The sequence below is a fragment of the Carex rostrata genome, chromosome 6, assembly GCF_964058835.1.
Source record: "Carex rostrata chromosome 6, lpCarRost1.2, whole genome shotgun sequence".
Lineage (NCBI taxonomy): Eukaryota > Viridiplantae > Streptophyta > Magnoliopsida > Poales > Cyperaceae > Carex > Carex rostrata.
In genome coordinates this window covers 6606524-6631605 of record NC_135923.1, presented here as the reverse complement: position 1 = coordinate 6631605, position 25082 = coordinate 6606524, and the positions used below count along the sequence as shown (strand labels likewise).

Sequence of the window (25082 nt, the reverse complement as noted above, 5' to 3'; positions counted from 1 at the left end):
TCCGCATAACCATTTTGTGAACGGATCTGTCCGCAAATTCATTTTGAGAACGGGTCTCTGAAGCGGGTCAGTCGGGAACGGGTCGGTTCGCAGAATAGTTTTGTGAACGGGTCAGGGAACAGGTCGGTGCGCAAATTCATTTCGCGAACGTGGCGGAATCTTAAATTTATGAAATCCGGTGATATTTATTTAATTCCAATTTATTGGAGTGGTACTTAAAAAAAAACGGCATGTTTGAGCAAGCACAATATAATAAGAGACTTGTATTACTCAAAAAAGATTTTGCTTTACTCAATTAGAATAATGTATTTTTGTTTATTATTTGTTTATAGTTTGTTGAATACTTAAATAATTGAATTTTCATTTAATGATAACTTCCACTTCATATAGTTAGAGGTTGCACTTCATATAGATCTAATAATTTATCTATTATAGACGACGCTTCAATTAGCATTCAAATGATGTTTGACATGCCATTTAAGGTTATAAAACTTAAGTAATTAATTCTTTAAATTGCGACTTAATGAAAAGAGGAGAGCAGCATGGATAGCCGCACGAGGTTCGTAATAAAAAATCACAGTATGTTATATTTATTTCACTTGGCTTTCTTAAATTTACGAGTTACCTATTAGGTCCACAAACCTTTGATCCTTCCCTTCCATATCCGATTCTCTTGTTTCTATATTCCAGTAGAAAGGGGTTCAGAGGTAAAGATTTTAACAAAGGAGTTTTGACTTCGTGCAGCGCAAAAATAATATGCAGCACCGTGTTGATTGTATAGTCCGGCGCTGCATAGGTTAAAACTACTCTGTTGAAATATTTATTCCGGGTTCACTGTTCATATATGCTCACTAGTAACTACTTATGGGGACACATATTTACAAATCCTTCCCTGCACGTGGAGCATGGAACCATGGGCCCACTCACCCACTCGGAGAAAACCTATCTCTTTCGTCTCTCTCGTGTCTTTTCCACTTTTTCTCGGGATTAGAGAGAGAGAAAAAAGAGCATCCTAAACATTCCATGCAATAATTCATAATTTATAATTTGGAAATTTAGAAGTCGTGACGAGTCACACCTCTTTCACCGCCTCAATCTCTCTTTCTCCAGTGAGATCTCTTGCTTCCAATTTTTAGAGAATTCGCCTAGAGCTCCGTACAACCTCATGGGCCAGAGGTATTAATTTGCTTCGGATGTTTTCGGACTTTGATTTGTACTTTTTACATGTGAAACACGTCATAATTTGTTTTAATTTGTCCTCATCCCAATCCCAATCCCAATCCCAATCGCAATTCCAAACTCTGCTTCTTTTAAAGATCGTACTTTTGATTGTTTGGTTTCGGGACATTTCTTCTCCTTTTCTGGGATTGAAGTAAATTATAAATAGCTTTGGTTTATTTTTGGTAAGAAAATTACTTATCTTTATTTCTGTCAACGTTTGGAAGTTTCTGGAGTTTGCTTTTGCTAAATTGAATCTGATTTAGGCGTTGTTGGTCTATTATCGTCAAAAAAGAATATGGTCTCTGTTTTATTTTACCTCAGAATTTGCTATTTTTGAACTAACTATAAATAGCTTAGGTGATTTTTTGTTTTTGTTTTTCATCAAAATTTGCAAAAAGTTTTTTTTTATCAAAATGTACTGTGAAGTTTTTGGAGTCGGCGTTCAGTACAGTTTGAGATTGGCTATAGAATTTGAAACCGTGAATATAATTTAGCAAATAATCTGTCAAGTTGGTAACACTCAGGAATAGTTTTCAAGTGGTGCGCTTTGGCTTTTCTTTACTTTTTTTTTCAGGATCAGTACATTTCTTTTGCAACGATTGGATTGCTTTAGTCAGTTAAAATCCCAAATTATGCACACTTCAAGGGGCTAATTAAAGACAGTCTGATCTTAACTCTTCAATTGATTTGTATATTTGTTTCTGATACAATGTACCTTTCAGGTGAAAAAAATAGCAAGTTCCACAACAATGGGTGCGGCACCATCCACAATGGAAGATGACAAAGCCCTGGCTTTATGCCACGAGAGAAAACGGTTTGTCAGAGAAGCCTTGGACGGCCGGTGCAGCCTCGCCACAGCCCACTTTTCATACATCGAATCCCTCAGGAACACCGGCATAGCACTGAGAAGATTCGCCGAGCCCAACTGGCAGACAGAGTTGTCAAGCTTCACCATGTTGACCTCAGCCACATCAGATCCAGTGCAGAAGGCAGTGTCCCATGTTTCAAATTCATCGCCTCAGTCGAATCGCCATGTGGAGATGACTGATTCATTCTCTCCTTCACCAATTACTTCGCGTCAATTTCATGTCAACCATATGAAGGCCGTGAGGTAAATGTCATCCGCTATTGGAGTTTCTGGTTTTCGGCCATTTGATTTTGTAGAGTAAATTAGATTAAAAGAAATAAAAGAAATTGATTTATGCGATGGAAGGGTTGTCAAGCTTTTTGTCAGATATTCTGCCTGGTTTTTCTCTTATCTGGGAATTATGTATACTTACCACTAGGACCCCTTAAATCGTGGGTCCGGATCCCTTAAAGTAACCCAATTTTTGAGTTTAGATCCAGACTGTCTGATTCGAATCCGGGCCAATCCGGTCCGAGGTGGAGCACATGGGGCCCTTTTAATCTGACGGTCCTGATCTAAACTCAAAAATTGGGTTACTTTAGGAGAAATCGTTTCATTTCTTTATTTTTTCCTTTTCTTTGATTTATTATTATTTTTATTAATATACCATTGAACGCCAGATAAGCAAAATATGATTTTTTGTTAGTATGGATGTCAGTTGTCCAGCATGACTTGTGACCAGTAAGCCATGAGAATTCAGTAGTTGTATGTGCTATCCTTGATTTGCCTATCCACTCACAACCACTTACAGGATGACATTGAAAGTCATGCAAGAGAAGCCACCAGCTATCATGACCGCAACACTTGAATCGTCATCTCCCAGAAAAACTGTACCACCGACATCAGGTCCAGAAGAGACTGCGAATTACGAGGTGCCCTCGCCACCGCCACCCGGGACACCGCCATGGGACTACTTTGGACTGTTCCAGCCAGTGGATGACCGGTACACACTAGATAATGACCATGGGATTGACCTTGTAGATGACATTAGCAGACTCCGTGAAGAGGAAGGTATTCCTGAATTAGAAGAAGAGGAAGAAGAAAAAGAAGAAGATGTTGAACAAAAAGAAGAAAAAGAAGAACAAGATGTTGAACAGAAAGACGAAAAAGAGAAGCTTCCTTCAGGAGATGAGAGCGGTGATGATTTCGGGGGTACTGATGAGGATGACTTTGACGAATCCTCCAAGGAGCCTTTAGTACGCATATTCAAAAACCGTAATCTGATGGAAAACCATGATTTATTGGAGGATTTGGGTTCTGATACCGAGCCACAAATTGTTGGCCCCAGCAACTACGAGACGGATGAAAGCAGAACCACAACACCAGTACGTGTTTTTAGAAACCATGATGCAGAGGATTTCGGTTCTGATACAGAGCCACGGGAGAATGGAGAGAAGGAGAGCAACATGTCCCATGTTTTTACCGAGGAGAGCCATACCAGGACACCAGTACGGATGCCACCTAGAGTTGTGAACCAGAAAGGTGTGAACCCAAGTGCAGCAAATGGAGGAAAGCAGGAGGAGTATGTTGGAAACAGGCTGAGAGATTTTGGTTCATGCCTGAAGGAGATTGAGGAGTTATTTAGGAAGGCAGCTGAGTCAGGAAGAGAAGTTCCGAGGATGTTAGAGGCTGACAAAGTGCATTTTCGACCTTTCACTGCAGATGAAATTGGTTCTAACATTTTCTTTTTGTTTAGTTTTTCTTGATTCAATTTGACTGGCATTGCACAGGATGTGCTAGCTAAAATGATGTTGTGACACATGGCAGAATTCTATCAGTTCTCTCTTTGAGTAAAGGAAGGGGTCAGGCCCCATTTTTTCATTTTAAACCCCAGCCAAATCTGGCATGGAACTCACCTAGATGGGAGAAAGTGCATTAAGACCAATTTTCCTTATCTCCTAGGGTGGTTCTTTTATTGGTATCTTAATTTTTAATTGGTAAACAAATAGAACTTTAAATCGACACTTACCGTTTACCAGGTTTCTGCTAAAATAGAAAGATTTAATTGAATAGCAATAGAATCTGCCATCTAACAAAACATCTAAAAACACGTACTGGTATCCTCTACATCACGGTTTACCAGAACTGAAATCACGGTTTACCAGGTTTTTGTTAGATGGCAGATTCTATAATTGAATAGCAATAGAATCTGCCATCTACCAAAACATCTTCTTAAGCAGCTCCGTGCTGTGCAATAATTAGTTTGTTCTTTTGATTGTTTGTTTTTTCCCATTATTGTATAATAATTAGTATAATATTTTTGTTGTTGTAGCACAAAGGTCGGGTGTATCTACTTATCTCATGGCATTTTTAATTTGCTGTACGGAGAAGCCACTTGAGCCTCAAGGTACAAATGACAGTTTTGCCTATAATGTTAATAACTAAATCAGTAAGCTGATTTAATTGGTAAACATAAGACAAGGATTTTACTATAGATGTACCAGTATGAACTAATAATAGTAATTCTCAGGTCAAAGTTATTTATACGGTAATACTAATTTAATGCATTCTTTTTTTTTCTTTTTCTTTTTTCAAAGTAGCTTCAGCTCCAGGCGAGATGAAATATCTTACTTGGCCGCGATCAGTTTCATCTCTTTCTTCTTCATCAAGAATTCCGGTCGAGGAAACAACCAAAGACAATATAGACAGTATCAACAGCTATGTTGCTGGTGGGGTCTACATGAATTCTGGAAGCCATGCTTCAACCTTAGATAGGCTGTTGGCATGGGAAAGGAAGCTTTATGATGAGGTCAAGGTATGTGAATAGATAATAGTTTGTTACTATTTGTTTGTAAATTGCGCAATATCACTTGTACCCCTGTGACTGGAGAATATCAAAATTATTCTTTCATTGCCCCTTGTGTATGGCTCGTGATCTCTACAAACAAAGCAGGAAGATAGGAGGGTTATTTTTGGTATTTTGCAAAATTATGGGAAGAATGGTACATACATTTTTTCCATGCTTTTGAGGCCGTTCCTATCTTCATTGTATTAACAAGTAATTTGAAATAACATATTAGTTGTTTGCCCCCTACAGAGATGGTTTTAGTGGGGGTAAAAGCAAAAACTAGTTATGCACATTTTGCTATTTGTAATTGAAACATTGCCAAATTAGCCTCCCACTGTCCTAATATTATCATAATGTTAGTAAGTGATTGTATATTTTTCTCTAGTTCTTTCCTTAAAAATATATTGTGCATATCTAGATTTATGGTATTCCATATACATAAAATTTCTTGTGTCATTTTCTGTCATAAGCAAACATACTATTTACTAAACATTTTCAATCTATAAATGTATTACAACTATTGTTGTTTTTCTATGACAAGCAAGAATTCATGTAGTGATCTTTTAATAATCATTAAATCCAATTTATAAATCTTTTAATGACAAATTGACAATCCATGTTTTGTTGTTTGAATAATGTTTATTACTTTAATATGTCCATTGTACGTAATAAACTAGCAACAAAATTTTATGCAATTGTGCTTTTCATCAGCCCCCTTTTATTATAAATTTACTGCTCGACTCCTTGCTCCTAAGCCTAAGATAAATCAAAACAAAACTGAACTCTTGTATCAAGCCACAAATTATACGAGCTATAGAAGGATATAATTGATCAACCTAATATAATTCGGTCATTTCTTTGTTGATGCTACCTTGCGGTCACCGGTAACATATAGTTGCGAGTTAGATTAGATGTGCAAAATCTTAAATATAGTTAATTGTTAAGCAGGGAGAAAAAGCATTTATGTTATTATTTATTGGACTTAGGCAAGTGGGACAATTAGGAGGAATTATGACTCTAAGTGCAAGCTATTGAGACAGCAGGAGTCTCAGGCAGAGAGCCCACATAGAATCGACAAGACCCGTGCAGCAGTTAAAGATCTACACTCACGAATCCGCGTGGCTATCCAACGAATCGACAGAATTTCTAAGACAATTGAGGAGATTAGGGATAAAGAACTCCAGCCTCAACTAGAAGAATTGATCGACGGGTATGATTAGATTTCATATAATATTGTTTTAGCAGCATTTTACCCATTCTTAGGGTTCTTTCTAAATGTTTATCTTTTCACAAAAGGCTGGATTCATTTGCATCAGTTACAAGACACCCTTAAAACTAGTCCACTAAACATGGGTGTTGAAAAATTGACGGGCAGGTTTGCCAGCTTAGTAATACTTGATTTGTCTTTCGTTCGGTTTTGCACATAATTGAACAAGAACTAGAACCATCATCCTGCCTCTAATTTGTAATTACTACTGTAATTCCTTATATTAATCTGTATTCCCTCTCATGCCTTTTTAAAATTAGCAATTAAGCATTGTCTTCAGGACAAGATTTATGAGAGGGGCTGTTATGTCCAAGAAATATTAACTAAGAGACACATTATGCCCTTTTTTTTCAAACTCACGAATCATGGATACTGTCTATTTTTTTTTTTGTAAATTGACAGATGAAGTACATTGATTCTGTTTTTGTTTGTAGAGTTGCTACTTTATTGTTCCTAATGTTTATTAATTAATCACAGATTAATACGAATGTGGACTGTGATGCACGAGTGCCATAGACACCAACTCGACTTAATCCAGAACGCATCAGCAAATGTGTCCATAAAGTTCTCGAACGAACAGGAATTGCAGAATCAAGCAGCCTTAACCCTTTCTCATGAACTCAACCTCCTATCCTCAAATTTCACCAAGTGGATCTCAGCCCACAAGTCATATCTTGTAAGCATCAACACATGGATTCACAAATGTGTTTCGCCCCTCCAGCAAAAGACTAAAAGGAAGAAGAAACAACAGGATTCGCTACGCAGCTTCGGTGCACCCCCCATATTTGCCACATGTGAAGATTGGCTCAGATTACTTACAGAATTACCATTACCTCAAGTGGCAGAAGCGGTAAAAGATCTTGTAAATGTGGCGAACCATTTTGTACCCCACCAAGAGAAGCGGGTTAGAAGTTTTAAGAGCTCGCTGTCATTACATAAAGGTGTCTCTGGTGAAACTTTAAGGGGGGAGAATGGGAGAAGCAATGATGCACCAGTGGATTGGAGTTCAAATTGTGATAATTTTCAATCACGTCTGGTTTTCTTTTTGGAAAAACTCACAGATTTTGCAAACAAATCCCTGGATAATTATCAGGATTTAAAGAAGTCGATTGATACTGCCAAGGAAAACTATGCGAAAGATAAGCAGCAGTACAGGCAATGATATGCGACGACGATTGGGTGGTTTGGTCATATAAGTTTTCAGTTTGTAAATCTAGTGCAGAAATAATTACTGTATTTTTTGTTTATTTTTGTCATAGAAGGCCAGGTTAGGGTTGGGTATAATTTTTTTTATGGTAAATAAAGGTCATTTTGATTGACTGTAGATGCGATAGAATAAGTCAGCTATAAAATGCGGTTGAGTTGTTTGATATAGATAACCCATGGTCTGTTAATAGGATTGTTATTATTTTTGTGCAGAAACAGTGTAGCCATACAATAATATGCATTATATTTAACTTTGCTCTTGTAGTTTTATATCTTGTTTTAACCTTCAACATTTCTCTTTTCTTTCAAAAACCTTCAACATTTCTCAGCTTTTTTTTGCTGTATAATGAAAGCTGTCTGTAAACCTCTAGTGACTGTTCGTTTGTTCAAAATCATATGGGAATGGGTTGGGTTTTGAACTAATTGGGATTTAATTCTCATAATCCGTTCCAATGATAGTTTGTATGAAATAATATTGCCTTTTTTTTTCTTCCATTCTTCATTTTTGCCATAGTGTAAATTGATGAGAAAATGACATCGTGTTAGACCTAAATTGTTTTGTACAAGGTGAAAGCTCTTGTATCTCTTCTATTTATTTTTTTCCAAGGTTATGTTTTTGTGTTGAATCCTCTCAATTTCAGTTTTATTTTTGCGTTGGTTGAATAACAAGTTTATGAGCAAAAATATCTGAAATAATAATTAATAAGTATTGTTATGTTATTGTTTAATCATTTTATTTAGTTATATTAATAATTATTAATAAGAATAGTTGTATTAATATCAAGCATTTTAGAAAAAAAATATGATTTTTTACGACTATTCTCATGATACAACCAAAAAATTATTTCAGCACATTCTCATAACTCACTCACTGAGTATACTCACGAGTATGAGCTTTCGTAAATTAATTTGTAAATTTTTTAATCTGAAAAATCACATCTTGCACAGCGAACCGTAATTTTTATTTTGCTAACCGCAAATTATGAGATTTTATGGTCTTCTCCCCTTTGGTATGGATTTTATTGGAAAGTCTGAACTGTCAAGCAGATTTGGAACGCCTAATAGCTCGGTCAGTCCAAATTAGTTATGTCTTATGACTATTGTACCTTTTTCATCATACGTTGCTGCTGATCGATCTTAGATCTAAACTTTCACTTGATTTAAATGTTTGATCTGAAATGAATGACTCAGATCTACCTACGGCTAGAAAGTACAGCTAAAAGCTTCAAGAAAGCAGTTAGTCTTTACCTCTAATCCCGTGGGAAGAGCCTGTGATGGATTGTTGACATCTGGAGCCCACTTTATAGTAATAAAGTCATAACTAGTGGGACCCACGTACATGTCTATTCCTACGGTTTCACACATACGCGCAGACGCGCTCATCTCATGGAAATCTGATTCCTCTCTCCCCGATCGGAATCTAGTCGTTTTGGTGTTTGCCATTAGAAGAAAAAGGAAATTGAAATCTCACTGTCATTCGATCTTTCCTGTCGAAATTTCTCCAGTCAACCCTGGTAAAATTTAAATTCACAGAAAGAAGCATACCCTCTCTCGACTCCCCCATTTCTCGTAGAAGGGAGACGGAGAAGAAAGCAGCAAATGCACTCTTCTAACAAACCCTAGCCTTCTCTCTCTGTTATCTCCGTAAATTCTAGGTTCCAGAAATGGAGATCTTGGGGAAGCTGAGGAATCTCGACGCGTACCCGAAGGTGAACGAGGATTTCTATAGTCGTACGCTCTCTGGTGGCCTGATCACCATTCTCTCTTCCATTGCAATTCTCTTCTTGTTTCTCTCTGAGATCAGTGAGTTACCTATCTTTTCTGTCTAATTGATGTATGTTTAAGATCAATTTGATAGAATTTTCTTTCGGAGATTTTGTAGAGCTTTATCGCTGAATGCTGCCAGGAATTTGTCTGAATTTATGTTTAATTATATGCACTAATAGTAGCTTTTTCCTCACTCGCACTAAATCATTTTGTACAAGTTCTGAGCAACATAAACTCGGATTAAGTTGTGTTAATAAGCTGGAATAATGTTTTATTTTAAGGCTGAGATACATTCATTAAACAATTTGAATGTTAGTAATTTGAATTTAGGCTTAGACTCAGTTATCCAACTGTACCCCATCTATTAATTCATTCAGCTTGCCTAACTTTGATTGTCCTACACTACAACCATTGAACTTCCATTTTGGTCCAAACCAGCTCATTCTTTTGTGTTATATTATTTACAGTTGTAATTTGATTTGTTAGATACTCTAGTCCCCTAATATATGAAAGTAAAGGTTCCACATGTATGGTATATATACCTTCTCAAAATTGTATGGAATTGATTTCTGGGAAAAATAAAGGAATTTGCATATCTGAAGGGCAATATAGTTACATGTTTTTCTCAGAAATAACCACCATCAAACAATTTTCACATGTGAATGTCATGGTTTCACATGTTTCTCAGAAATAACCAGTAGCAATGGTTTTTCTTGTATCCTATACAACAAATAAAATTCATAATCCTTGGGTGATTTCATTTTTAATAAAGAATGGAGTGCCCAATTTAATTGACACAAATGTTCCATGGTTAGGGACAAACCACAATTGAGTAACCATATGAAACCTGGGGTATAGTGACCTTTGGTGAAATTATCCATAGGTTCATTTTTCTGTTAGATGTGCTGTTATGATACTATTTTTGTCTTTCTTTCAGGATTATATGTATACTCCTCAAAAGAGACCAAGCTTGTAGTAGACACTTCAAGAGGGGATAGGCTTCGAATTAATGTTAGTACTATTTTCTTTGAATTGATGGCTGTAAGGAATCTCATGGATTGATATTAGCAAGAAGAATTTCAGAAGTATTGACTAATTAAGGAAATATTTTTGGTGCAGTTTGATGTGAGCTTTCCTCACATAGCTTGCTCTCTTCTTGCTGTTGATACAATGGATGTCAGTGGGGAGCAACATTATGACATTGTATATTTCTTTGCCTCTTCTTTTGTTCAGTATTAATATTTTATTTTTTATTTTGGTTCAATGATCCTGTGAAAATTCTTATCTCATTCCTTGATTCACTAAATGATGATATTCACTCCTTGCAGAGGCATGATATAAGTAAGAAAAGGCTGGATCCTGTTGGTAACACAATTAGTTCAAGAAAGGATGGCGTTGGTGGGCCAAAGGTATATTCTGCCTCAAGCATCTTATGCCTTATTTCATGGTTTCTCAATTTATGGTTAATCTCATTACTTTCATACTTTTATCATTGCTTCAGATAGAGAGGCCTTTGCAAAAGCATGGAGGAAGGCTTGAACACAATGAGAAATACTGCGGTTCGTGTTTTGGTTCTGAGGAGGTATTCTCCCTGAAATTTACTTACTAGTGGTTTTTTCCTTTTGAATTGTTTTCTTTTGCAATTGTACCCCATATTTTCTTCTATTGAAAATAACATCCAATATATCTGAATGTTATAACCAATACCCAGAACAGCAGTCTGTGGTAATTTCAAGTATCAGCAGATGGTTAAAACCAAGTTTAAGTGATGCTACCAGTGACAGAGTTCCCTCAAGTTTTTCATATTGTTAAACCAAATCACTTTGTATTGAGCATATATAGCTTGATAGGCAACTTCTAAGCTTGACTAGACTTGATATAGTCAAGTTCAGGCTTGGAGAAAATAACATTGGAGATAGGATCAGATTGTTCATCAATTGAACATATCTTTACATTTGTACTAATCTGATTGTTTATTGCAAATAATGTTGGTTTGTTCTTGTAAACATGAGAAATTTAATTTGTTGTTTGCAAATATTGCAAAAGGGGAACCGATGTATGTCTCTTCATGTGTAACCAGTTTAAGTTCATTGGACCAACATAAAACCTCTTCTAACTTGTTTTTTAGTTACAATTAGGCTCAGGGAAATATTAACTAACTTGTTAAGCAAACCGAGCTGTTTTGTTAGATTTAGGAGAAAAAAACTGTCATCATTTTAAAGGTCCATATCTTTTACATACAGCCTACTTTTTGGGCTTTACTTGCAAATTTTTTTAGATAATATCTGACACCCAGTAGGTGTAACATGAAATTTATTATGAAATGTTTGGTGTGATCTGCCGAGAAGGAAAAAGTAAAAGAGAAAATAAAAGAAATTTGCTGTTTGACCTAGTGTATTGTTAAACAAATGACTTTCTAGTCTGACCTAGTATATAGTAATTAGGTTTGGAGCAGTGAAATATAGGCCGGTGAAGAACTCTAATTTTATGCAATAACTTATCTTCACATGTCAAGCTGTCTTTATTTTTAGTTTTTATTTTTGTGCAATTTTAGTCAGATGATCAATGTTGCAATACGTGTGATGAAGTCAGAGATGCATATAGGAAAAAAGGATGGGGACTCACAAACCCAGAACTCATTGATCAGGTTGATTTTCTTTTGATGAATTTATACCGCTTTGTTTGTTTTTTATTCTTTTAATTGGTTGCCCTACAAAATGTGAAAATATCATGGATGCCTCAAAGCAAGAAATGTCATGGTGTACCATAAAGCAAAGTACTAACTACCTGTGTCTGTAGAAAACATGAAATTGTCTTCATTGTTTTTTCCAATTGACTTTTCTTAGTATGTAACCTTGGCAAGTATTCAAAAAAAATAAAAAGACTTTTCTTAGTATGTATGTGCATGTTTTTAGAATGGAGAAAGAAAAGAATAATAAATGAATTAGCGGGGAAGTTTAGTTGGGGTCTGATATGTTGCATGTATTATAGAATTTTTTTGAAGTTGTATTTTTATATTAATATCGGGATTCAAATTCCAGCATTTGTTAGCTACGTAACCAAGCAATTTCTATGTGAAACAGTGCAAGAGAGAGGGATTTGTTCAAAGGGTAAAAGATGAGCAAGGCGAAGGATGCAACATACATGGATTTGTAGATGTCAATAAAGTGGCAGGAAATTTCCATTTTGCCCCTGGAAAGGGTTTGCCCCAGTTCAACTTTCTTCAAGATCTTTTTAACATTCAGGCAGAGAGCTATAATGTGAGTTTGACGTCCTTTGGGTATTCCTCGGGCATCACAATTAGGGACTTTTTAATGCTTACACCAGAGTGTACTTTGATTATTACCCAATACATTTTTCTGATTTAAACCAGATAAGTCACAAGATCAACAAAGTTTCCTTTGGAAGAGATTTTCCTGGTGTTATAAATCCACTTGATGGGTAAGTTCTTTTTTTAAGCATTGTTCAGATCAGCAGGTAAAAAAGAAAAAGAAAAAATATGTTAAATCTGTATGGCCTTTCTAACCTGATAGTTCTTTATTTTCACATTAATTTTACGAGGGATTCAGTGTAGAGTGGATCCACAAGGGAGAACCTGGAATTTATCAGTACTTTATTAAAGTGAGTATCTGATCATATCTTTGTTTTTACATTTATTTAATTTCTTCTTGATTATGTCGGCCATTTAAGGAGGTAAAGATTACTGGAAAAATACATAATCTTCAATTAAAATTCTCTCTTTCCAATCAAAACCATGTGCTGGAAGAAGTAACAACTTAAAACACATGAAACCAGCTGAGATCTCTGATAAAACTTACAGAGTATTGACTTAATTTATTGAGATTTGCGAATTGTGTTCTCAGGTGGTTCCTACGATATACACGGACATCACTGGTCGTAAAATCCACTCAAATCAGGTTAAGCATTTAAGGCTTCTTTAAACATTCTTTAATATATTTGATTTAATTACGGGATTTATTATTGTATATTTGCTGGTTGTAGTTCTCAGTGACAGAGCATTTTAGAGAATCTACTGGATATCCAAAACCCCCTCAAGGAGTATACTTCTTTTATGAATTTTCTCCAATCAAGGTTAGATTTCATTTTGGCTTTATAGTCTTCATTTTTATTAATTTTTCTGTTGGCCCCTTTGAAAAATGAAGGTAAAAATTTTAATTCGGGAGATTTCAGATTTTTATTTTCATTTTTAACAAGTGAAGAGTATGTATACTTCATTAGTTTTAGTAGCATGGTCTGTTAGATTAATCAAAGCAAAGTTTGGGATGGGGCACAATTTGTCAAAGCAAATTTTGAAATAAAGTTGGAACATAGCTGAACGAAAACCTTATATTTGAATGCCACTTTATTTAAGTGTTTTACTTTTCCTTTGTGCAGGTGATGTTAACAGAAGAGAACACGTCTTTGCTTCATTTCTTGACCAACCTTTGTGCTATAATTGGAGGTTAGTAGATATTGCCACATATCAGTTTAATAGAGAACTGCATGCAGTGTTGTTAGTATATTAAATTTCTTTAGCAAGAACAAGTCAAAGGTTGTTTTATTTTACATACAAGTGTATGCCTCCAAAGCAGTTAAACACTTTTGCCTTTTTATGCACCTTTCCAGGTATATTCGCAGTTGCTGGCATTATTGATTCGTTTGTATATCATGGTCATAAAGCGATTAAGAAGAAGATGGAAATCGGGAAGTTAACATAACTTCCATTCATGCTGCTAAAAGTTCATCAAGTCATGGTGTCTCGAGAAAAAAGCAACTAGACAAAACTAAACAAAAAAGAAGACATTGAGTACTAGTTATGTTGGGGTTGCATATAGATGTAATTTTTTTTTATTTCCTTTAATTACATGCCCTTGTTCCACCAAAATTTTTGCAAAACTATTTGGATATGGTAAATTAGTTCGAGAACATTTGAGGTTTTATCTATGAAAATATCTTTACTTAACAATTGAGTTTTAATTCCAAAGAATAACATGTTATTTGTTCATTTAAATAATTTGCAAGTACATCGTGTCGTATGTGTATCATACATATGCACTTCTATATGTAAACAAACCACCACCAAGAGTTAAAAACATAAGGTACCTAAAATTTTATTATTTAAAAAACCTGCTCAGGTGCAAGACAGCCAATAAGTTAAATAAGAAACCATCAAGCCGGCTCTCAAAGCAAGATGCAAATTACTCATCAGCATCAGCCCCTACATTTGCCACATCATTAGTCAATGACTCAGGCTCACTAGTGTCATTCTCCCTTCTTCTAACAACATGGCCAACCTTGACATATTTCTCTTTGAATTTCTCTTCCCAATCATTCAACACCTCCATTTCATTCGGTCCCAACCCGTCTAGGTTGTCTGTAAAATCATTCGGGTCGAATGACATCAGCGCAAGGGCCCGGCTTATCTCATTGCCAGAAAAGAAATGGTATGCCCCCCCTGGCCCATAGAACAGCCTACATTTTACGGACATAAAAGATGTATTAAGTACAAAGTATCAAAAATTAACACAGAAGATTGATTACAACTTTATTGTTCCCCATTTTATTGTATCTAGGGATTTTTTTAATTAATTCACACTATTAGAAACTATTCCACACTTCAATGTGATGTGAAATTATAATTCACCCTTGCTGGTTTACGTATAATATATTCCAATTAAAAGAGCAGTAATTTTTATTATCTTCAGTTCTCTCAAATCATATATTGGAATTCCATTGCAATAATGGTTGACATAACAATAACAGCAAAGACACTAGTCCGAGACAATACCATGAATCTCCAAAAGGAATTTACACTCGTCAAAATTCTCGCTAACTAACTATATAGTTTGGATCCCTCAAATTCCCTAAACACAAAATCACAGAGAGATTTTAATTCAAAACACTATTAGAGCTGCTCAGGTGTATAAGTTTCTTCTTATACATGGCTTTGAGTTTCCTTAAACTCATTGCCTTCAAATCCACCTTAACTCCATTCTCAAATTTATCCATCTCCTGTTCCTTGTCCCCATAATAACCACCCTTTTCAACCACACTTCTGCTGTATTGTATAGCCGTTGAAAGGCGCCTCATGAGCGAGCCTAACTCTGCAGCACTGACTGGAGATGCATTGCATATCTCAATTGGCAGCTCAGTTGTGCCATGATCAACGGTGATGTCAGAAATTGAGCTATAATAAATTGACTACAGTTAATATGTCCCAACACAGCATTACTAGACCCGTTTATATCATTTCATTGATTTCAATTGCAAATATTACTTGAATAACAACCAATCAGGCTGGAAAGTTAGTTAATTCAAAAATAAAATAAAATAAATAAATTTACCATCCACGTGAGACATTGTAGACATCTCCCTTGATGGAGACCAAGAGAGGCTTATTTCGATCCGATCCATTATACACTTTCAACTCCTCCAGTGTCATCTCACCCATCTGCACGGGCTGGGCCAGGAGCGCCGGCGGCGGAGACGGCGGTTGCTCCGCCGATGGAGTAGTGGTTGCAACGGCACTCTTCTCGGTAACAGCAACGGAATCGGGGTGAACAAAGAAGGAAGAGACGAGAAAGTAAGCTCCGATCATGAGTGACAGTATCGTGAAGAAAGCTGCCAGCGAGAGACCTGTGTAGGCGTGTATTGTCTCTGACAAAAACGAGTAGATTTCCATGGCGATTGGGTTGGTTTTGGAGCGGAGATGAGAGGGGAGAGAAGGGGGGTTGGTGAGGAGAGAACTTTGGTCGAGGAAATGCAACGACCAGAAGGAAGCGTATCCTCTGCGGAGGTTTTACCGCATGTGCGGTGGTTTTGATCTGGTCCGTTCGTTTCGGATCGGACGGATCAGATCAGATCTTGCCCGAATTTAAAAAAAACTCAAAATTTGGTGAATCCTTAATCCAGCCCGTCCAATCCGAAACGAACGGACCAGATCAAAACCACCGCACAGCACCGCAGGTAAAATCTGAGAACTCAGAGGATAGCGTTTCACGACGAGAAATGCTATCCTCTGCGGAGGTTTTACCTGCGGTGGTTTTGATCTGGTCCGTTCGTTTCAGATCGGACGGGCTGGATTAAGGGTTCACCAAATTTTGAGTTTCTTTAAAATTCGGGCAAGATTTGATCTGATCTGTCCGATCCAAAACGAACGGATCAGATCAAAACCACCGCACAGCACCGCAGGTAAAACCTCCGCAGAGATACGCTTCCGCAACGGAATTCGTATCCTTTGAGATATCTCAAACTGTGCGTGACTTTATGGGAAATTCCAACCGTTTAAATACGTTCTACACGAATCTCAAAGCACATATAATACTGACCCCCTACATCACCCCCAATAGGCACCGGACACGTCGGTCACGCAAAAGTTGAGATATCTCAGAGGATAAGCACTCTCCGCAACGACCAGCCAATTGCCGAGTTGAGTTCGAAAGAGTCCGCTGAAAAATCCAGCAAAGAAATAAGAAGAGATTTTCAGATTTTCAGATTTTATAATTCGTTCATAAATCTGTTCCTCCAGTAATGTATCAAAACCATCACCGAACCGAACCGGTCCAAACGGGTAAAGATTTTAACAGAGTAGTTTTGGCTTCTGAGCACGAACTATATGCTACAGTACACCACTGCTGTTTTGATTGTATAGTCTGTGCGCTGCATGAAGTCGAAACTACTCTGTTAAAATTTATACCCGGTCTAAACCAATATGCTGTGGCAGGTAAGTACAATCAATCACCCGAAGGCAGCAGTTACAATTTCCATGCCTACGGGCTTTTCCCCTAAAAAAAAAAAGCAGTTACAATTTCCGGCCCAGAAAGGCCCATAGATTCCGATTTAAGTAAAAGATCAATATGCAATTACGATGTACCGATATTTTCTGTTTGGTTCTGCTTTTTCAGATTTTTTTTTTTTTTTTTTTGTGTGTGCGCTTCGCATTTATCTAAAGTACATAGCCAAGTGTTCAGAAATTGTTCACCAAAGGGAAACAGCAATCACACCATTTATTAATGTATAAATCTATTTGATCACAAGTTTGTGTATTCATATATTGATGAATAATAAAAAAAGGCAGCACATTGTTATCTCATTGATTTCTCTGACATTGGTGATCCATACAAAAAATAATGAATGAAAAAAGGAAGAGCAAATGGAAATAAGAATTATAGCAATAGTCTCTGAATTTAGTACGTCTGTTAGAGACTGTTGCAGCAAAACACTAAAACAAATCAAATCAAACTAGATATGCGTCTTCCGTTGATCTACTTTAGCCTTCTCAGCATCAATAATTGACTCGACCAATTTTACCGCATTGTCGAGTTTTCCTTGTTCATTTACCACAACATAATCAAAATTTCGCAAATGCTTCATCTCCTCTCTGGCTGTTGCGACTCTGACAAGAAGCATGTCAGAAGTCTCAGTTTTTCGGTCTATTAGCCTCTTTACAAGTGCAGCTTCAGATTCTGCGACCAAGAAAATGAACACGGCTGATTTGCCGAAAATGGATCTCAGTGTTTCAGCCCCTTGAATGTCTACTCTCAGGACTATGTCATAACCCTTTGCCATGAATTCACGTATCTATAGGTAAGGAAAAGAAATTAAAAAAGAAAAAAAAATAGTGTTTTTATTTTAGTACTTTCAACTGTAAGTTAGAAACCTAATTTTAAATCCTGTACCCTGTAAAGTGATATAATATCATGGATAATACCTCCAACGAATGCAAAGCATCTCTTGGTCTATCTATTTACGCTTCTTAAAAAATGTCCAAAATAACCCTCCTCCTTCATACTTACCTCACTATTAATGAGTGAGAAAATAAGTACATTTAGCAAAACAAAAAAATAAGAAAATAATATAGAAGAGGAGAGACAAGGTACCGGAGATGACATTAACATTTCTCCCAAAAAAAAGAGAGAGAAAAAGAATATACCTGCTGTTTAGGGATACCCTTGTATTCTCCATAAACAAGAGCATACTCAAGTAACTCATTTCTTTCAATCATAGAAAGAAACTCTTCTTTTGTTACAAAATAATAGTCTTTTCCTTCAACTTCACCCGGCCTTTTTGCTCTGCTAGCGGCCGTCACAACAAAATGTAGTCCTTCTCTGACTTCTTGCAGCCTCTGAGAAAGATAATCCATAAAGCAATGGTTTAGCAACAATCATTACTGTACCGGGTAGTTCACTGGTACCAAAAGAAATGTTAAAACAAACACAGGCAAACGCAGAGGAGACCTTGATAACAGCATCTTTGCCAACGCCACTTGGACCACTAATAACAATGATTAGAGGGTGAGGAGGTGGAGTTAAAGGTTCGGAGCTGAATTTTGAACCAAGCACTGCTTCAAGTCCTTGATACAGTTCACTCTAAAAGGCAACAAAAGAAAAACAAATTAGTACCCTACAGTTGATGATTGAAAATGTAAACCCAAAGTTTAGGCAGGTCATGCATGTAGCATCAGGGCGGAGCCATACTTTCAAGATATGGGGGTCAAACGTGAATGGGGTTCAATCATATAAAAATTTTATGCTGCGTATGGGGGTCAATTTTACCGTACCCGCAACATTTTACTCTAAACTATATAGAAAATCATGTAAAGTACAAAGATTTTGAAAATGACTGATGATTCTGATAACTAGAGTGATAACAGGTAATGGCAAAATTATAGCAATCGTTCCCTTAATAGAAGTGAGGGGAAAAAAATAAATTATTTTGAATATTACACAAAGAAGACACGGTGCTGAAAACTTGCCTTCAAGGTAAAGCAAAGGATAACTTCTACATCTTAAAAATTCCATAGTTGCCAAATGTGCACTTATGTAGTTAACTAGCATCAGATTCCAAATATTTATTCAATCTAAATCATGATGCAATTGTATGAAATAATAAACATTATCTCTTCATATAATTCTATTTCTATGCTCCAAACTGAACCAACTACAATATTTGGCATATGTCATCAGCTTGTGCAACAGTGCAATCATGTTAAGATCGGATATTTCAGGTTCATAATGGAAAAGATGAAATGAAATTAACTCAGTCAGAAATGTTTATTTTTCCTCCTCCTTGCTGCACTATGGCAGGCTGGCAGCCACACCATTATAATTTTGGATCATACAACTACTAATGTAGCACCAAAACATATAAATCTATTTGCCAAATTCCTACTTGAATTTTAAGCCCCGCCACAGAGAAAGGGTAGAATGAGATCAATAGAAGGAACATGCCTTATCAGCTGTGGATGGAGGAAGAGGCACGTGCGGCGCACGCCTGGCCTCGTCATTAGGAGTAGAGGATGCGGGGGAAGCCATAAGAGGGGCCACTCGCACGCCGTTTTTCGACAATTCGAAGCGATTCGGAACGAAGGAGGCCTGAGATTTGATTGGTGAGGAAATGGGCCCTGGAAACGCACGGTGGATATGCGACCGAGCAAAGGAAGTGGCGAAGAGCCTTCTCAGGTGAAGCATCGAAAAACAGGCGGTTAGTTTTGGGACCGTATGGCCTTGAAACTTGAAAGAAGAAAAGAGATGGCCAGATGGGGGTTTATGCCTGAGCGAAAACGGATATACAAGACAAGACTACTAAGCAAGGCACAAGGTGCATTGGGGCCCAGCAATAAAATAACCACTGTAAGTGGGCCCAAAGGCCCGTTAAAGCTAGAGAATTGCTTCCTCGAAAACAATTCTTCTTTATAGTTGAAAACAATTTTGACACAGCTATTTTGTTATGACAAGTGAGGGTAAAACAACAACACAATCTGCTTCTTTAATTGGAACTATCACAAGCTCAACAGATTAATGTTAGGCACAAGCACCAGTTACAAAAATTACAACAAATGAAGCAACGAATCAAGCCAACCTAAATCAAGAAAAGCAATCTGCTATCCTAATTACACATGCAAAAGAAAAATAAAAGCTCTCTTTAAAATTTTAATCCTACCAACTGTTGTGAAATGAAACCTACTACCGGAGCACGAGATGTACACTTTGATTTTTGTACCATTCCGAGAATTAGATCATTGCCGAGAGGTCTTCAAAAACAGTTCTTATTTCTGGCCTCTCAGCTGCTGACCTGACACATCTTAGCGCCACCGAGAGCATATCATCAAGCACCTTATGAGTAGTCTCAGATCCACCACTCATCTCAGAAACACATTTATCAAAGCATTCTGATGCACAGTTCTCATTAACCATTAGTCTCACCCAGTCAATCAGATCAAATACGCCAGGGGTTGCAGAGATGATTTCACCAGCAACCCTGCCGGTCACAAGTTCAAGCAGCAGCACCCCAAATGCGTACACATCACTTTTCACAGAAGGGCACGGTTTCGAGGTGCTATTGAATTCAGGCGGGGAGTAACCTAGGGCCCCAGCATTCAACACCTGGTCAGCCATGCCAGCTGGTGTCATTAGCCTGTGCAAACTGTAGTCAGTTAACAAAGCGCGTGTTGTATTATCGGGTTGGGTGTGTATGAGAATGTTCGAGGATTTGAGGTTGCCATGTGGGATTGAGCGGGAGTTGTGCAAGTGGTCGAGACAGCGGGAGATGTCTAATGAAATTGCGAGGCGTTGCTGGAGAGACAGAGGTCTCAAATTTGTCTCTTCAAGATATTCCAAAGTAATATTTCACTGTCAGTCTTTATAGAAAAACATGGACAAGAAATGACCTAACAGAAAAATACACACATGCATATTCATGAAGACATACAAATCTAAATTATGAAGGGAGAAATTTGGAAATAAATGTTTAAATGAAGAATTTTCACTATTAAATAAAAATAACATCTTTGAAAAATGAAGTATATTATTTACAGTGATTAGTAAAATAATGATAGAACTACTTTTTACTAACGTAAGGAACCTGATTCTAACGAAATATTGAACACTGCAATCATATAGTAATATCAGAAATAAAAGCTACTTAAAAATTGCATAAAATCATGTGAAATAGAAAAAAAATATAAATCATACCAGAAAGATAAGATGTCAAGGAAAACGCAACCACATAATCTGAGATAATAATCCTCTCATGCTCTTTGGATCCCCAATAATACCCCCTTAAAGACACCAAATTCGGGTGCTTAATTCCACCGAGCTTTTTCACTTCTCTGGCAAATTCCTTTCGGCTTTTTACAATACCTTCCTTTATCCACTTCACCACCAAAACATTTCCATTATCAAGCCTAGCTTTGTAAGTCATGCCATGACAGCTCCTGCCAAGAATCTCGGTTGGGGCCCGTGACAACTCCTCTAACGAGAAAACGAGTGAGCTGTCAAAAATGTGCAAATCTCCTGCCAATTTGTCTGGTGAGTAAACCCGAAGTGCCAAAGAAGATGAAGATGGTTCTGGTTGTGAAATTTCCACTGGCGACCCATGGGTCTCCGGTATGGGGGCTTGAGGTGACTGTTCTTGTCTTGGAGTTATGGTAGGGGGGATTTGTGGTGTCCCATAGCATTTCTCATCCCGAAATGAATTGATTTTACCAGCATGTGCTTCTCCTTCCCTTTTTTGTTTGGATGTGATTTTATGGACTATTACAATAATTGGAATGCCCACAAGAACAGCAGCAGCACATGCAATGAGTGTATAAAAAATGGCACGTTTCATCTGATGATTATGTGATTTCCTGTTATCAAGTAAATTGGGGATGCTTGATGGGGACAAATTGGGGATTATTAGCGCATCATTTCCTGGATGAAACGATGACTCTGGAAATTTCCACAAGTTTGACGGGACTGTCCCTGATAACCTATTATAAGAAACATTGAACCCGGTAAGTGTATCAGGTAAATTACTGGGTATGGTCCCCACAAAAGCATTGTTCGACAAGTCGAGGTACTGCAAATTTTGTAGCGTGCCAATTTCTTTCGGTATTGCCCCTGAGAAGTTGTTCCTTGAAAGATCAAGAATGGTGAGATTCGTATCTTGTGATCCGGCAACAGGTATGGACCCGGTAAAGCTATTTCCTGAGAGATTGAGACTTGTAAGTCTCTCTGCAGTAAACAGACTCGCCGGTAACTCACCATATAGCCAGTTTAAACTCAAATCTATGGTTATTAACTCAGGATATGTACCAATTACAAGTGGAAGCTCTCCTTCTAAAGAATTGTTTGACACTCTAAAAGTGGCAAGTCTCAAAAATTGAGTTGTCTCGTTTGGTAGAGTGCCCTTGAGTTGATTTGCGCTCAAGTCAATGAATTCTACGTAGTTGCCCCAAGTTCGAATTGTAGATAAGTTGCCGGTAAGTGCATTTTTACTCAAATCTATGATTGAACTACTCCCCATGGTTATTGGTAAAGAGCCTGAGAGCTGATTGGATGAGAGGTTTAAGTACTTTAGAGTTGTAGAAGTTATACGCCTCAGAGGACCTTCATTAAATGAACAAGAAATTTAACATTATATTGTTGCCATGACACAATTTACTGGTACCTGAGAATCTCATGCATGCCTCTACAAAATGAGAATACCTCATATCACCCAATAAAACATTGATGTTACCTGTAACAATTTATATTATCTGTCTGTTTTTACAGGTTTGCTGCTGTGCATGAATGTGTAGGGATGAGATATTTATTATAGGGCACATGGAATTGCTTTGCTCAAAATGGAAAGATGCTTTAGACAGAAATATCAAGATAATATAAATGCATACGAATTATGAAATTTCAACATCAATTACCTTTTAGTTGATTACAGCTTAGGTCAAGCTCAGTCAGAACCAGAGATGTCTCTTTAAAAAGAGCTTCGGGTATGGCCCCGTTAAGCTGGTTACACCTCAACCTCAAAATCCTCAAAGAAACAATAAAATTGAAAGAAGGCACATTCCCACTGAACTGATTAAAACTTGCATCAAAGACCTCTAAGGCATCAAAAAGGGGTACCGGCTCTTCCCCAAAAATTGCACCAGATAATAGGTTAAAACTCACATTTAGATGCACTACCGAGTTAACAATTGTTGAACTGTCAGAGATTGGTTTTAAAGAACCAGAGAAGTGGTTGTTACTCAGGTCGATGTATGTTGGACTATGCAATTGGGCAAAAATGTCGTCTAATTTGCCTGAAAGGATGTTGCCATGCAGGTCGAGATACTGCAATTTGTGTAAGTTTTGGAGGCCTGATGGGAAAGCACCAGTGAAATTATTCAAGGAGAGGTTTAAATAGACCAAGTTCGTTAATTTGGTTAACTCACTAGGAATTAGGCTGGACAAGTGGTTGTTTGACAGAGAGAGGTTTTGAAGCATGGTGATTTTAGAAAGAGGGGTTAGAGATACATTTCCAATTAGACCAATTCCATCCAAATAGAGAGAAATTACTCGGCCAGCACTGCACTGAACTCCATGCCAGTTAGTCGGGCAATTGGAGGAATCCAGTGGTTTGCTTGGGTTCCATGAACTAAGAATTTGGTCAGATGGGTCTTTACCCAATTCCTGTTTGAACTCAAGTAGTGCATTCAAGTCGGTGTTTGAAGCAACCAATCGAATCCAAATCAAAAAGATCAGAGCAATAAGCTGCATTACTGGGAGAAAGAAGGAAACTAGTGTAAGACACAGTCTAAATGCTAATAGAAAATCAGAGACAAAGAAAAATAGTGAACATTACAAGAGGAGCCAAAGGTAAATCATGCAGAGTTTGGCATTGGGATGTAATTTAGCATGAGAATTGAGAGTAATTATATTCAGACAGCATGACATACAAAGTTTAGTACACAAAAAAACTAAGGAATTACTTAAAATTCAATGGTACCTAGATTGAATTGCAACACTGGAACAAAAAAAAATCGACACAAGATAGCATTCAAACTAAAAAAAGAACCTATATTCCTGATTTTAACCAAAAGGCTAGGTAAAAGAAAATTATTAGAATGATTGGAAGGGGGAGAATGTTGAAATGGGGATGAAAGAAGGTGGTAAAAAGGTCCTTTTTCTTTTTGTTGGTGTTTAGTGGAGTGAAGTGAAATAGTTGATGAAGAGATGAAAAAGGTCGCAACTTTTTGCTGCAAAACAGAAATTGCTGATTGGTTGCTTTTGAAACCTTTTCAGATATAGTGTAGGTGTGGAAGAGTGGTCTATTTCTCTCTCTAATGGCAAGCACCAAGGAACACAGAGCGAGAGAGAGAGAGATGTTGAGAAGTGGAAGTGAAGTGGAGTAGCCAGAGAAAGAAGAGAAGGCTGAGAAGCTTGACGTTCTTCTAGGGTCAACTTTATAGATATGACCCTCGAATTATTTTTATTGTAGAAAAGACGGTCCCCAAAAACTTTAATCGCATGTGGCATTCTATGGAACGGGGTTCAAGGAGGGATCAACGCTTGTTGGGAAAAGATAAACCTGTTAAAATAATTATCTAGGTCCATTACTGTTGTACTATTTTGCAAATTATTACCTCCAATGTTTGTAGCACTATCACTGCCAAGCATCATCACTCATCAGGCAGTGATAAATTGATAACCTTTAATTATTATATGATTATATCTTTATAACTAAATATAAAAAAATAGTTCTCTGGCATTTTTAAGAAGCTGTGCATGAAAATGCCTAGAAGACTACTTTAAAATAAAAGAAAAATTTCAAGAGCTCCTCCTGATAAAAAAAAAGGATCCCTTTGAATAATTGAAAACGAACTCCCCTGAATGTTTACTAATTGCATGCGACATTAGTGTTTCATTATTATATTTTTGTTAAAAGATTTATGAAAAGGCCGTAAAAGAAGGGTAAATATATTGACAGAGAAGAATTTACTTTATGCAGCGCAAGTATCATATATAGCGCTGTTCTCGCTCTATTGTCCATGCCCTGCGTGAAGAAAAAACTTATCTCAATTTATGTTTACCCTTCAAGAATCTCTTTTGTGATTGGAAAGACCGTAAAAAGGTAAAATAGCTGGAGATAATTTTAAGGACTGAAAGTGACCCAACGGGGTTTGACTC

General features: G+C 37.1%; 5 protein-coding genes across 8 annotated transcripts; 2 read left to right on the top strand and 3 right to left on the bottom strand.

The window, feature by feature from the left end:
* The first annotated feature begins 1970 nt into the window (after window positions 1-1970).
* LOC144555208 (bZIP transcription factor (DUF630 and DUF632)) lies at window positions 1971-7659 on the top strand. Of its 2 annotated transcripts, none has more exons than XM_078303450.1 (6): window positions 1971-2332; window positions 2880-3799; window positions 4401-4475; window positions 4669-4883; window positions 5903-6126; window positions 6661-7659. In XM_078303450.1, exons 1-6 carry the CDS (start codon window positions 1971-1973, stop codon window positions 7343-7345), a joined length of 2481 nt encoding a protein of 826 aa, XP_078159576.1. In that variant the 3' UTR covers window positions 7346-7659. The 2 variants fall into 2 exon arrangements, with proteins under 2 accessions (XP_078159576.1, XP_078159575.1); XM_078303449.1 differs by having other exon boundaries at window positions 4666-4883.
* Window positions 7660-8746: 1087 nt separating this feature from the next.
* Window positions 8747-14126, top strand: LOC144555866 (uncharacterized). 2 transcript variants are annotated; one of them, XM_078304304.1, is made up of 14 exons: window positions 8747-8903; window positions 9045-9192; window positions 10094-10167; window positions 10276-10359; window positions 10485-10565; window positions 10658-10738; window positions 11711-11803; window positions 12240-12416; window positions 12530-12597; window positions 12726-12777; window positions 13020-13073; window positions 13159-13248; window positions 13552-13618; window positions 13783-14126. In XM_078304304.1, the coding sequence occupies exons 2-14, from the start codon at window positions 9054-9056 to the stop codon at window positions 13872-13874; spliced, it is 1152 nt and encodes a 383-aa protein (XP_078160430.1). In that variant the 5' UTR covers window positions 8747-8903; window positions 9045-9053; the 3' UTR covers window positions 13875-14126. The 2 variants fall into 2 exon arrangements, with proteins under 2 accessions (XP_078160430.1, XP_078160431.1); XM_078304305.1 differs by lacking the exon at window positions 8747-8903 and having other exon boundaries at window positions 8910-9192.
* A 17-nt stretch (window positions 14127-14143) lies between these two features.
* On the bottom strand, window positions 14144-15932 carry LOC144555869 (membrane steroid-binding protein 2-like). Of its 2 annotated transcripts, XM_078304307.1 has the most exons (3): window positions 15501-15932; window positions 15029-15343; window positions 14835-14989 (listed from the first exon to the last, which is right to left on the bottom strand). In XM_078304307.1, exons 1-2 carry the CDS (start codon window positions 15836-15838, stop codon window positions 15046-15048), a joined length of 636 nt encoding a protein of 211 aa, XP_078160433.1. In that variant the 5' UTR covers window positions 15839-15932; the 3' UTR covers window positions 14835-14989; window positions 15029-15045. The 2 variants fall into 2 exon arrangements, with proteins under 2 accessions (XP_078160435.1, XP_078160433.1); XM_078304309.1 differs by lacking the exons at window positions 14835-14989; window positions 15029-15343 and adding an exon at window positions 14144-14628.
* A 1370-nt stretch (window positions 15933-17302) lies between these two features.
* Window positions 17303-19704, bottom strand: LOC144556143 (guanylate kinase 2, chloroplastic/mitochondrial-like). The gene is made up of 4 exons (XM_078304633.1): window positions 19386-19704; window positions 18393-18524; window positions 18089-18280; window positions 17303-17736 (listed from the first exon to the last, which is right to left on the bottom strand). Exons 1-4 carry the CDS (start codon window positions 19623-19625, stop codon window positions 17398-17400), a joined length of 903 nt encoding a protein of 300 aa, XP_078160759.1. The 5' UTR covers window positions 19626-19704; the 3' UTR covers window positions 17303-17397.
* Window positions 19705-19906: 202 nt separating this feature from the next.
* LOC144555188 (putative inactive receptor kinase At5g10020) lies at window positions 19907-24162 on the bottom strand. Its single transcript, XM_078303431.1, has 3 exons — window positions 22838-24162; window positions 21109-22526; window positions 19907-20780 (listed from the first exon to the last, which is right to left on the bottom strand). Exons 1-3 carry the CDS (start codon window positions 23670-23672, stop codon window positions 20169-20171), a joined length of 2865 nt encoding a protein of 954 aa, XP_078159557.1. The 5' UTR covers window positions 23673-24162; the 3' UTR covers window positions 19907-20168.
* Window positions 24163-25082: the final 920 nt, after the last annotated feature.

Excerpts from the sequence above, each read along its gene's own strand:
- LOC144555188 (XM_078303431.1), bottom strand. The coding sequence starts at position 23,672 with ATGCAGCTTATTGCTCTGATCTTTTTGATTTGGATTCGATTGGTTGCT. Across the intron at positions 22,527-22,837 it reads AAGCTGTAATCAACTAAAAG|GTCCTCTGAGGCGTATAACT; the intron begins GTAATTGATGTT and ends CATTTAATGAAG. Across the intron at positions 20,781-21,108 it reads GTATGATTTATATTTTTTTT|ATTACTTTGGAATATCTTGA; the intron begins CTATTTCACATG and ends TGACAGTGAAAT.
- LOC144555866 (XM_078304304.1), top strand. The coding sequence starts at position 9,054 with ATGGAGATCTTGGGGAAGCTGAGGAATCTCGACGCGTACCCGAAGGTG. Across the intron at positions 10,566-10,657 it reads ATGGCGTTGGTGGGCCAAAG|ATAGAGAGGCCTTTGCAAAA; the intron begins GTATATTCTGCC and ends TCATTGCTTCAG. Across the intron at positions 10,739-11,710 it reads CGTGTTTTGGTTCTGAGGAG|TCAGATGATCAATGTTGCAA; the intron begins GTATTCTCCCTG and ends GTGCAATTTTAG.
- LOC144555869 (XM_078304307.1), bottom strand. The coding sequence starts at position 15,838 with ATGGAAATCTACTCGTTTTTGTCAGAGACAATACACGCCTACACAGGT. Across the intron at positions 15,344-15,500 it reads TACAATGTCTCACGTGGATG|CTCAATTTCTGACATCACCG; the intron begins GTAAATTTATTT and ends AATTTATTATAG.
- LOC144556143 (XM_078304633.1), bottom strand. The coding sequence starts at position 19,625 with ATGCTTCACCTGAGAAGGCTCTTCGCCACTTCCTTTGCTCGGTCGCAT. Across the intron at positions 18,525-19,385 it reads CTCCATCCACAGCTGATAAG|AGTGAACTGTATCAAGGACT; the intron begins GCATGTTCCTTC and ends GTTGCCTTTTAG. Across the intron at positions 18,281-18,392 it reads GCAAAGATGCTGTTATCAAG|AGGCTGCAAGAAGTCAGAGA; the intron begins GTCTCCTCTGCG and ends TATCTTTCTCAG.
- LOC144555208 (XM_078303449.1), top strand. The coding sequence starts at position 1,971 with ATGGGTGCGGCACCATCCACAATGGAAGATGACAAAGCCCTGGCTTTA. Across the intron at positions 3,800-4,400 it reads TTTCACTGCAGATGAAATTG|CACAAAGGTCGGGTGTATCT; the intron begins GTTCTAACATTT and ends TTGTTGTTGTAG. Across the intron at positions 4,884-5,902 it reads AGCTTTATGATGAGGTCAAG|GCAAGTGGGACAATTAGGAG; the intron begins GTATGTGAATAG and ends TATTGGACTTAG.